Source organism: Hyperolius riggenbachi, chromosome 2, assembly GCF_040937935.1.
Source record: "Hyperolius riggenbachi isolate aHypRig1 chromosome 2, aHypRig1.pri, whole genome shotgun sequence".
Taxonomy (NCBI): domain Eukaryota; kingdom Metazoa; phylum Chordata; class Amphibia; order Anura; family Hyperoliidae; genus Hyperolius; species Hyperolius riggenbachi.
The window spans coordinates 274,022,598-274,034,348 of record NC_090647.1 but is presented as its reverse complement, the minus strand read 5'-3'; the positions used below and the strand labels follow the sequence as shown (position 1 = coordinate 274,034,348).

The 11,751-nt window shown below is 43.1% G+C and overlaps 1 protein-coding gene across 1 annotated transcript in view; it reads left to right on the top strand.

Moving 5' to 3' along the window:
- The first annotated feature begins 3,436 nt into the window (after positions 1-3,436).
- UNC45B (unc-45 myosin chaperone B) overlaps positions 3,437-11,751 on the top strand; it is a 44,562-nt gene continuing 36,247 nt past the window's right edge. Inside the window, exons 1-3 of the mRNA XM_068268706.1 lie at positions 3,437-3,531; positions 9,645-9,806; positions 10,515-10,551. Coding sequence (XP_068124807.1) covers positions 3,520-3,531; positions 9,645-9,806; positions 10,515-10,551 — 211 coding nt within the window. The 5' untranslated portion in view covers positions 3,437-3,519. The remainder of the gene's footprint in view (positions 3,532-9,644; positions 9,807-10,514; positions 10,552-11,751) is intronic.

The window sequence follows — 11,751 nt, the reverse complement described above, 5'->3', positions numbered from 1 at the left end:
CCTGTCCTGTAGCAGCTTCCGCATGGTGTCCCTCTATCTCGCCGGGTAACATCCGCATACACGCTAGTGGCGCATAGCGTCTGACGTCAGACATAGCGCCGCCGGCGTGTATGCGGAACCCGGCGAGATGGACGGAAACCGCGGAGGCTGATATCGGACAGGTAATGTATAAATGCACACATTACATCCATTTATACATTGCGGCGGGGGTTTCGTCGTCTCGTTGCTCGTTCTCAAATTGGCCGCCGTACCGCCGCACACCTGACCAACCAACTTCGGCCCGACATCTTCCAGCATGCACGATCGACCATGCAGCCAATTTCTTCTCCGAAATTGGTCACTTTGTCGGTCGTGCATGCACTTGGCAGCACCAATTTTCATCCAAATCGATAGTAATCGAATTGGATGGTCGATTAGTTGGTTGGTCGGCTAATGTATGGCTACCTTGATGCTGGGAATACACAATGAGTTTTTTCATCAGATAGATGGCTCAATAGATGACTTCCAACAGGTCTGATCTGATTTTTGATCGTGTTTCTGATCGTATTTCTTATCAGTTTATTCAAATTGATCAAAATCAGATCAGACCTGTCAGAAATTATTTATCAAGCCATCAATCTGACGAAAAAACCTAATTCCCAGCATTATTGTATACACTGTGTTTAAGCAATTTGGGCTCCATCTTTCGCTGGCGCCCAAATTAGCTTCTGAGCGCTGTTATAGCCGTAATTCACATTACAGTCTATGGTGTGCTCAAATTTGTCCGCGCCAAATAGTTCTGCCTTGTTCTTCCCCTCCTGTGTTATTTTTACATTTGGGTTATACATTGCACCCACTACTCCTTCTGTGTTAAAGGGGAACTGAAGTAAGAGGTATACGGAGGCTGCCATATTTATTTCCTTTTAATCAATGCCAGTTGCCTGGCAGCCCTGCTGGTCTATTTCTCTGCAGTAGTATCTGAATAACACCAGAAACAAGCATGCAGCTAGTCTTGTCAGATCTGACTTTGAAGTCTGAAACACCTGATCTGCTGCATGCGTGTTCAGGGGCTATAATTAATAGTATTAGAGGCAGAGGATCAGCAGGGCTGCCAGGCAACTGGTATTGCTTAAAAGGAAATAAACATGGCAGCCTCCATATACCTCTCTCTTCAGTTCCCCTTTAAGCACTTTATACCAGAGATAGATTAAAGTGGACCTGAACTCATGCACAGGACACAAGGAAAACACAGATTAATCCACTCTGCATGCATTTAGAGTTTAGCCTGTCTTATTCTCCTCATCTGTGACTAATTACAACTGTAATTTGATCTATCCGCTGTGACAGCTGGCTGCCATGGCAGAGCAGCTAATTTGTAAACACAGGTTGTTAACCCTATGTCTGCTTCCATGAAAGCAGGAAGTAAACATACTGCAGATTTATTGCAGGATGTCTATCACCTGCAACAAATAAATGTTTTCTATAAAGGTTATTATGCTGTTGCTTATCTTTTAGAGCAAAGAAAGTTCGGTGTTCAGGTCCACTTAAAGATGTAATGGGGCCCTAGGCGAGGTAATAAATTGGGGCCCCTTGTGGTCCTTTTGGTCAGCTGAAGTGGAGAGAGCTCAAAGAAGGTGACAGGTGGGCCCTTTTACACCCACTAGGCCCCAAGCATATGCCTAGTTTGCCTGGTGGATGATCCTGCTCTGCTGCTTACCATCCTCTTCTTGACCTATACACTGCTCTTTCTTTACCCCACCTCTCCTTTCTGTGGTACAGGCTACACTCTCCTCTTTCAGAGTTATACACGCACCCCATCCTCCTCCTACACTGCACCTGCTCTTGTGTTATACATTGCATCCTTCTCCCACTCCTGTCTGTGCTACACACTGTGCCCCCCCCCCCACACACACACACACACCCCTATTGCTTCTGGGTTATACACTGCACCGCTCCTCCTTCTGTATAGTACAGAGCAAATGCCCCCTTCTCAGCTGCACACTGCACCCCCTTGTCATTCTGTGTTATACACTGCACCCTTCCCTTCTTTTGATTACACCCTGAACTCATTTAGATCAGAAATGTATATAAAAATCCATTAAAAACATAGGAGGCATCACCAGCCATAAACAGTTACAACTAAAGTAAAAAATAAAAAAAGGTTACGGTATGTGAAGCTGGTATGGAATCATGAAGAAATGTTGAGCAAAATCCATTTTCATTCATTTTAAAGTGAACTGGTCCTTTTTTTCCTTTATGAATTATCCTTCATATTGGCACTAGCCCTAAAGCCTCTAAAATAACAGGTGGCAGAGTACTTCTTCTCCGTGTGCGCACCCATGACCTCTGCATCGCACACACGCCCGTGGACCCCGTGCATGCCCATCCGCGGCCTCGCGTCTGGCCATGTGCTGCGCATGCGTGGCAGGCACCTGGCACAGACTCAGTGATGCAGGGACACAGCAATAGGGGATTTATTATCTAGGATATTAGCATTTGGAGTTAAAGGAAGTGTCAGGCAATCTATGCTACCTCCTAGATCTACTTACCTGGGGCTTCCTCCAGCCCCCTGCAGCCGACATGTCCCTCGTCTACCTGGGTAAGTAGATCTGGGGGTGGCATAGATTGTCTGACACTTCCTTTAAGCAAAGCATTAATTTAGAGATTAGGCACAATACCGCTACCGTAATACCTTTAATAGGCAAACACATATATTTACATGTACATCAATGCAAAAGAGAAGGCATTCAAAAAAATAAGTTTATTGAGTTTATTTAGTGGGAGAGGGAGGACTGGTTTGCCAAAGCAGCACGCAAAGGCTGGACACAAAGGCAGACAAAATACTGTAGATACAATACAGGTGAATGACAAATGTAACACAGCAATGTGCTGGACTCTATAAAGTTCCAAGGTTATAAAGGATATGCTGCATATTAGTTTTGAAAACGTGTGTGCATTATTTCATTGCCAGAGGTGTCTATTTGTTTACACTTCTGAAATAACAAGCTGTCTAATGAACAGTCTGTCTGACATGAAAAGTACAACGTCATACAGAAAGAGAAGAGAAATGTAGGAGTGGATCTGTGTGGCCTAATGACATGGGCACGCTTCCCTTTCCAGAAGCTACTAGCCACTTCCAGCATAGACAGCTGCTCTGGATCATCTCCCACTATATCAGCTGCATGTCCTAGTGGTCAGCTTTCAGTCACCTCCATAAATGGCAGGCCAGGTGGGCTCACTCACTGTAATAGGGGGGGTCTGTCACTACTTAAATACTTTGCAATCCCCTAAATGCATTTTCCTTAGCCAACATATGTCACAAGAAACAGTTTTGTTGTTGCTCAGTGTAAATCTGATATTCCGTCAGTGAAGATCTTGTGTTTTTGCTTCTGGCCAATCCTTTGTGACGAGACACCCCTTTGCATGTCTGGTGTCCCAGCATTCCACTGCCCTGGACCATTTCATTCACTTCTATATATATCCCAAAGTGCACAAACTCTCTCACAAGTACTGAAGAGAGCAAAACTCCAAGATTTTCATATGCCAGCCAAGGTAAGTTCTGTGTTCATATGTTCAGAGAGCAACTGAAATACCTCTAATACTGGGTCACATGATTATTCTAATTTATTCCTGTTTCAGACACATATTCAGGACAAATATATTAATCATGAACATGTGGGCAATGGGATAATGCATTTTACTAACATGATGTTGTTATATGACAGAGTATAGGGGACGCCACAGTGCCATTATGGTTGTTATCTTATATTGTTTATTATTTATTTAAAATACTAATCAATCTGCTTAGGGTGAAATTTAGACTTGACAATGCACAGGCTGTTATGCAGCTTAATATACATATTGCCATGCATTTTTGTATGAATGGCAAAGTAATCAGCAGCATTGTCTAAAATACATGTGTGAACAGAGAAAAACTGACCCATAGAGAAACACAGTTCCTGTGCTGAGCATCAGTTACCGGTAAGCGGATTGAGAGGATTCTTGTTCATGTACAATTGGTGCCCATACATGGTACAATTTTTTTCATTTTTTTCGATTAGATAATTTTGTTCAGTTATACCGTTAGATCGAATGTAAAGATTTTTCCAACATATCCAATCAGATTTTTACTGAAAAAACAGGATAATCGATTATTTTCTCTTGATCGAAAAAAAGATTATTTTAAACTTCCATTCGATTTGATCGTTTTGGTTGAATAAATGGGAAAATTGAACGTTTTAATTGTACCGTGTATGGGCACCTTACGGGATGTGCCCAAATGCCATGTCCAATCATCTAATGCCACTTGGCAAACAACTGAAAAATACCTGGATAAACATATAAGTTTATATGCGTTTCCAGTCATTTTAAAAATGTGTTATCATGGCCTGAAGTAGTGACTAAAGATAGTCAGTGACATGCTTATAATTCAGAGTTGATTTAAATTTTACGCTGCTGACTGGTCCATGTTGAAGCTGCAAGAATTTTCATCAACTCACATTCGTAATTTTATCGACTGCTTTCCAACTGTGAAGTATTTAATCGTAATCGTAAATCAGGACTTTTGTTCTGAAATGACCGAGGTGAGCATCGTACATTTTTGACAAGTACCAGCAGATGGTTACTGAAAATTCCTCTGCAAGTTTGCTAGATCACTTATGTTGTCCTCGCTCCTCCTCAGTGTCCACCAGTTCAGGAGAAACTTAGTAAGCCGACCCTAGAAAGTATAAGCTAAGTGTCACTGTTTTCTGTGTAGTGCATCATAGTTTAATGAATGTGCATGTTATATTTCCGGATTTCAGTCAGAGAGGATGCAAGAATTGCCAGTGAAATAGATGAGCAGTGAGTGTACACAATGAACACACTGGTGTGCCACAGAGATGAGACAGGTGACAGAAGCATGTGGTGGTTACTGAAGGCAGCTGACTTTCCATATATGGAGAGCAGTCAGTCATCTGAATACACACAGCTGTCTGGCAGACAGATCTTTGGTGTGAAGGATGTTTACCAGAACCCATCACTTACAGCTCCAATATTACTCTAGTCTTCATAGAAAAACATTCTTCTGACACAAAGATAGCAGCACCACTTACTACAGTTCTGGACCTTTTTATTATTATTATTAATTTATTTTTTTATTTATTTTAATTCATCGCTATTAACATACAGTGGGGTGCGAAAGTTTGGGCAACCTTGTCAATCGTCATGATTTTCCTGTATAAATCGTTGGTTATTACGATAAAAAATGTCAATTAAATATATCATGTAGGAGACACACACAGTGACATTTGAGACATGAAATTAAGTTTATTGGATTTACAGAAAGTGTGCAATAATTATTTTAATAAAATTAGGCAGGTGCATACATTTGGGCACTGTTGTCATTTTATTGCTTCCAAAACCTTTAGAACTAATTATTGGAACTCAAATTGGCTTGGTAAGCTCAGTGACCCCTGATCTACATACACAGGTGAATCCAATTATGAGAAAGAGTATTTAAGAGGGTACATTTTATGTTTCCTTCCTCTTAAAATGTTCTCTGAAGAGTAGCAATAGGGGGGTCTCAAAACAACTCTCAAATGACCTGAAGACAAAGAATGTTTACCATCATGGTTTAGGGCAGTGATCCTCAAACTAAGGCCCGCGGGCCGAATGTGGCCCCCTGAGGCTTTTTTTTACTGGCCCCCCACACACAAAAATGTATTATAGATGCGGTCAGGTACATCTTTAAATATTGGTGGTTCACATATAGAATGAAGCCAGAAAGCAGTAATTCACTGGTTTCCAATCAAATCCCACATCAGGTGACACTGTTCAATTGGACTGAAGGTTGTCACCTTAATCTGCATCACTGTCTGGCCCGCAAAAACTTCTATGTATACCCCCCCAGCAGTCTGAAGTATGTTGACCCGGCCCTCGACTCAAAACGTTTGGGAACCCTTGGTTTAGGGGAAGGATACAGAAAACTGTCTCAGAGATTTCAGCTGTGTGTTTCCACAGTTAGGGACATATTGAGGAAATGGAAGACCACAGGCTCAGTTCAAGTTAAGGCTCAAAGTGGCAGACCGAGAAAAATCTCTGATAAGCAGAAGCGACGAATGGTGAGAACAGTCCGTGTACACCCGCAGACCAGCACCAAAGGCATACAACATCATCTTGCTGTAGATGGAGTCACTGTGACTCGTTCAACCATTGAATCCAGATCCAGCCCCGGCGCAGCTTCAGCTTTGCCACTGATTCCTGGACATTTGTCTCCAGAATCTGCTGATAATGAGTAGAATCCATGCGTCCCTCAACTGTGACAAGATTCCCAGTCCCTGCACTGGGCACACAGCCCCACAGCATGATGGAACCACCACCATATTTTACTGTAGCCTAGGTGTTTTTCTTGGAATGTTGTGTTCTTTTTCCTCCATGCATAACACCCTAATAACTCAATTTTAGTTTCATCAGTTCACAGCACCTTATTCCAAAATGAAGCTGGCTTGTCCAAATGTGCTTTAGCATACCTCAAGCGGCTCTGTTTGTGCTGTGGGTAAAGAAAAGGCTTCCTCTGCATCATTCCTACATACAGCATCTCCTTGTGTAAAGTGCTCACACAAGAAGATGCTGTATGCGAGAGTGAACAGCAAACGGGAAATAAATAGTTTGGTTATGTGGCACACGTTACAGCTGCACCACAAAAATCTCTAGTCTGGTCAGTCTTTACTTTTCAAAAGATAAACAACCTTATGACTAGTAATGGGTAGAATCAAAAACATTTGCTTAAATGTGTTTTTAGGGGGCACAAAAGGGGGTGTTAGCATTGCATTTCCTGCACCGTTAATACTCCCGATTATGAATACTCCTGGTTAAAAGTTGTGTTGAAAGTATGATTACAAACAATCAGATTTTGAGTCACTGATGCCTGGTACACACGATGCAATTTCCTGCCACATCGATGGGTGGACTTGATAATTTTCGACAGGTCCAATCTGTTTTCTGATCATATTTCCAATTGCTTCTGTACAAAATTGATCAGAAAAATTATTGGAAATCAGATCGAAATGTGCAAAGTTTGAACTAACCCAGAAGGGTCCATGAAATTGATTTAGCATATTTGTGTACATTTATCTTTTCAATATAGTAAACATCGTAAAAACAATCAAAGCAACATTGCTGCATGTGTGGCCAGTGTAAGTGTAAATATCAACAAAACACAAAATAAACATCAGTACTTTTCATCAGCATTTCAGTGAACAGTGTACAGAGAATTATTCCACATGGGAGATCTGTTTGTGTCATATGTCCATTGTAATCTAGAGCCAATCTAGGGGAAGTCAATTAACTTACTGTATTTGTATGTTTTTGGGATGTGGTAGGAAACCAGAATGCCCAGAGGAAACCCACACAGACATGGGGAGAATATACAAACTTCATGCAGATAGTACCCTGGCTGGGGTGTAGAGAGGACCCAACCCTGCACGTCGAGAATGTTGTCCACTACGCCATTGTTTTGCACATTTAAATGTTTCTGCGCTCTACATTGTACCATGTGTGTTATTACCCAAATGCAGTTTCTGGATTCTGTTCTGTCTGAGGCCTTGTTCATATTGCATTACATTCGCTTGTACGTCCACGTTGGGCGGGTTTTGACAGAATTTTTTGTTCCCGATTTCCGGTGCTTGGGTGGGCAAATCATTTTTGTGCTCAGCGGTTTTCTAAGCGTTTTTTCAGAGCAGTTTTGTAATTCACTCCCTGACGCAAGTCAGGAAGTGAACTCTTTGACCTGGAAAAGAATAAATACAATGTATTTATTATTAAAAACGCAAACGCAATCGCTTCACAAAGCGATTTTGTGAGCGTTTTGCGTTTCTCCTATACTTTCCACTAAGGCGGAATTGCCTCAAAAATAGTACACGCACCGCTTTACTGAACGGACAGAGCACGAACCTTCTCATAGACGATTATTGTCCACGCGGTCAGGAGGCGATTTTAAAAATCGCCCGCATGTAAAAAAAAAAACAAACGCCTGCAGTGTGAACAAGCCCTAAGGGCCGGTTCACACTTGCTTTAAAAACATACCCATTTAGGACGCTTCTTAAAGGATACCCGAAGTGACATGTGACATGATGCTAGCTATAAAGCTAGCATGATAGCTTTATAGTGGAGCCGCTGGAGCGCACACGCAGGAGGCAGGGGAGTGTCCGTACTTCTGGCATCATGATGGGACGCCAGAAGCGGAGATTACAGGACATACTGCGCATGCGTGGCGCAGTATGTCCGGGTCAGGGGTCAGGAGAGTCGGCCAGTACCGGGAGCTGTGGCTGACGAGCGGGACCTGACGGCAGGGAGCGAGGGGAGCGGTGAGTATGTCCCTTTCTTTCCCTACACATTGCAGGTTTTCTCTCTCCGCAGCCTGTGGGCTGCAGTATCCTTTAAATATTAAAATACAGTAATTGAAAGTATATTAACCTTGGTGGAGCCATGGAACCCAGTCTTTAACCTCCTGAGCATTATGCCGTTTGGGAGGTTTTGCAGCCTCAGAGTCCCCTGTATAAATCTCATAGATCTAATGGTTCCACAAGGTTCAGCTAGCACTAGGCTAGCTAGTATAAGTAGCCGGCACCCCCCGATCGCCCCCGATACCCCAATGCAGCCACTTATACATTACCCAGCCTGGCTCCAGCGAGTGGCACAGACTCCCCACACAGCTCCGCTCTTCTCTATGATGTCATGACGTCATGCGCAGACCCGATCCTCCCCATAGAGAAGACTGGAGCTGTGCGGGGAGACTGCGCCGATGGCTGGAGCCAGGCTGGGTAATGTATAAGTGGCTGGATCGGGGTATCGGGGTGATCGGGTGGTGCCGGTTACCTACACTAGCTAGCCTAGTGCTAGCTGAACCTTGTGGAAGCATTAGATTTATTAGATTTGTACTGGGGGACTTCTGAGGCTAGCGAGCAGTATGCCCGACACAGTGTTGGGCATACCGCTCAGGAGGTTAAAGTAAACCTGAGATGAAGGTATAAAAAAAATATTACACATACCTGGGGGTTCCTCCACCCCCCTTGAGGCTAATCGGTCCCTCATCGTCCCTCTCCACCATCTGGATTTTCAGCTACGGTCCTGGAAATTGAGACAGTTGAAGCATAGAGCGCATGCGCGGCCTGCAGCGTGCATTCTGCGCCTGCATAGTAATACTGCACTGGTGTAGAAAGCTCCCAGCCACCGAAGCATGACGGGTGTGCTCGCAGTCAGACTGCTCCTGTGCCAACTGGCCCAGACTGGCCGAATTACTGGGACCTGTAGGTGAAGATCCAGGTGGAGGAGGAGGATGGCAAGGGACTGATTAGTCTGAAGGGGGCTGGAGGAAGCCCTAGGTATGTATCATTTTTTTATGACTTCAACTCAGGTACACTTTAAGCAGAGCTCACAAACAGCCTAAGAAGTTAGCTTTCACCACTGTGAGTAGTGCTGGTGATTTGTGCTGGTTGGTTGAGACTGCTGGTTAGATGAGTTCCGGATAACCTGGACTCTACTGTATATGTAACAACAAATGCTGAGCCCACAAATAGGACCATCAGGGTCTTTGTTTCTGACATTGCACATTGATGATTATTATAGTATGTCATTTTCATGTATTTATTTTTTCATTTTATTTTCTTTATTATTTCTTTTACTAGATGGAAGATCCAGTTCAGCTTAAAGAAGATGGAAATAAATATTTTAAGGAGAATGATTATGAACAAGCTATTGACTGCTATAGCAAAGCCCTGAAGCTTGAAAAAGATAAGAAGACCCAGGCAGTCCTGTATAGGAACAGATCAGCTTGCTACCTTAAAAAGGTGTGTTCATAGCAGCTCCACCCTTGTTATTACTTGTCATTAGAGTTAGTGTATAGTTTATATATTCCTGCTTGCTGGTGGCATAAAAGGCATTTTCTTGATAAGTTGTAAAAATATCACCTAGGAAAAAACTTTGGAGAAAACGTGAACTGAATAAGGGCCTCAGACTTCTTTATACAGTACACATAGGGCTTGATTCACAAAGCTGTGCTAACACGCTGGTGAAAAGCCCTTAATCACGCCTAAACTCAGTTTAGGCGTGATAGGTTTAGGTATGATAAGTTTAGGCGTGATAAGTTTAGGCGTGATAACTATAGCACCAACTGGGTTAGCACCGCAGTACACAGCTGATCAAAAGTTTTGCGCTAGCAAAGTCTAGTGCACTTCGCATAGAGTTTAATGGCGCTGCTTTGCGTGCGGGACTTTGCACACGATCTAAACTTATCACGCCTAAACTTATAGAGCCTAAACTTATCACGCCTAAACTTATCACACCTAAACTGTTTTTTCACCAGCGTGGTGCAATAGTTATCACACCTAAAGTCTCTAACTGGGTTAGCACCGCTTTGTGAATCGAGCCCATACTGTATGTACTATGTGTGTTAGAACTGAAAGACCACCAGTAGTAAAACTGGCTCATTTGTACCCTTTGCTTATTTTGTTTTCTTTTTATTGTGATTAGCCAACTTATATTTTCTTCTTATGCAGGAAAATTATGTACAAGCAGCTTCAGATGCATCTAAAGGTAAGAAAATACGGTCTGTATTGCCCTGTAGCTCTACAATATGAATTCCCGAATTACATGCAACTCATGTATCAATATTAATCAGTATATCAATATTAATAGATCCGTTATGTTGGTAAAAAAAATATTGTGAAAAGGGCGTAACTAGAAATCACTGGGCCCCCCCCCTGCGAAACTTTGGATGCCCCCTGCCTGCCCCTTGGAGGGGGAGCCGGGAGGCTGAAGAGGGAACCTGAGGTGATGCAGGAGGGGAGTCGGGACCCCTTCCCCACTGTTGTGTGCCTACTACCCCCTTTTCTGTGCTGCACAACCCTCCTGCTGCTAACGTCCCTGTCCTGGCCCCGTTCCAGACTCGGGGGCCCCCCTGCGCCTGCATGCCTTGCAGGGGCTATTGCTACGCCCCTGATTGTGAAATTGATATCCCTTGCTTGTTAGAAAAAAAGTTCGGTAATGTTAGCTTTCAGACACATGAGTTTTGAATCATCATTTTAATCTATTATTATTGACATTTATTTAATTCAAGTTTTACTTTTTACCTTTACCTTTTTTTCTCTAAATGGATAGGTGTCAAAATTGACCCCCTTTACCTATTTTCTCCCTATGACCTACCGCCATATGTGTGAGGGTAGTTACCCAAACCTCCTGAGCATGAGATGTGGATGAGCCCCTGGTCCTTGATATGGATGGGGAGGGGGGGAGGTCTTTGCAAGAAAGTTGTAAGATTTCTGCCCTTCTCTTGCAGAGTCCCACTTACATCATGGACCATGGAGGATGGTATTATTTTGGTGGCGAAGCCCCACACTGTCCAGCTCAACCATTCTGGCAATAAAAGCCTACAGAGCGGAAGGCGGGGGGTGGGGGTATAGAGGCTTGGGAAGTCCAGGGTTATGTTTTCTTTTTTTATTTCTTTGCTTTGTAATTATAAAAAATAAAACACACAAAAACTGAGGTATAAGTGATGCATGGCACTAAGGACAGTTCCATAAAAGCAATAAATGTCACCCGGCATCTTATCTGAAGTCCCCTTGTAATGCTCAAGTCGATTAGTTTAACATACTATGTGAGGCTGAAATTGCACAGGTATCAGGAGCAATAAAAAAACATCTTTTCAATTTTGTGCAATGCCGCTGCAAGTCATGTCTCCTGCAGTTGCATGGTGCCGTGGATCTCTGAGGGTATTTCACACTATACATGTTGCAT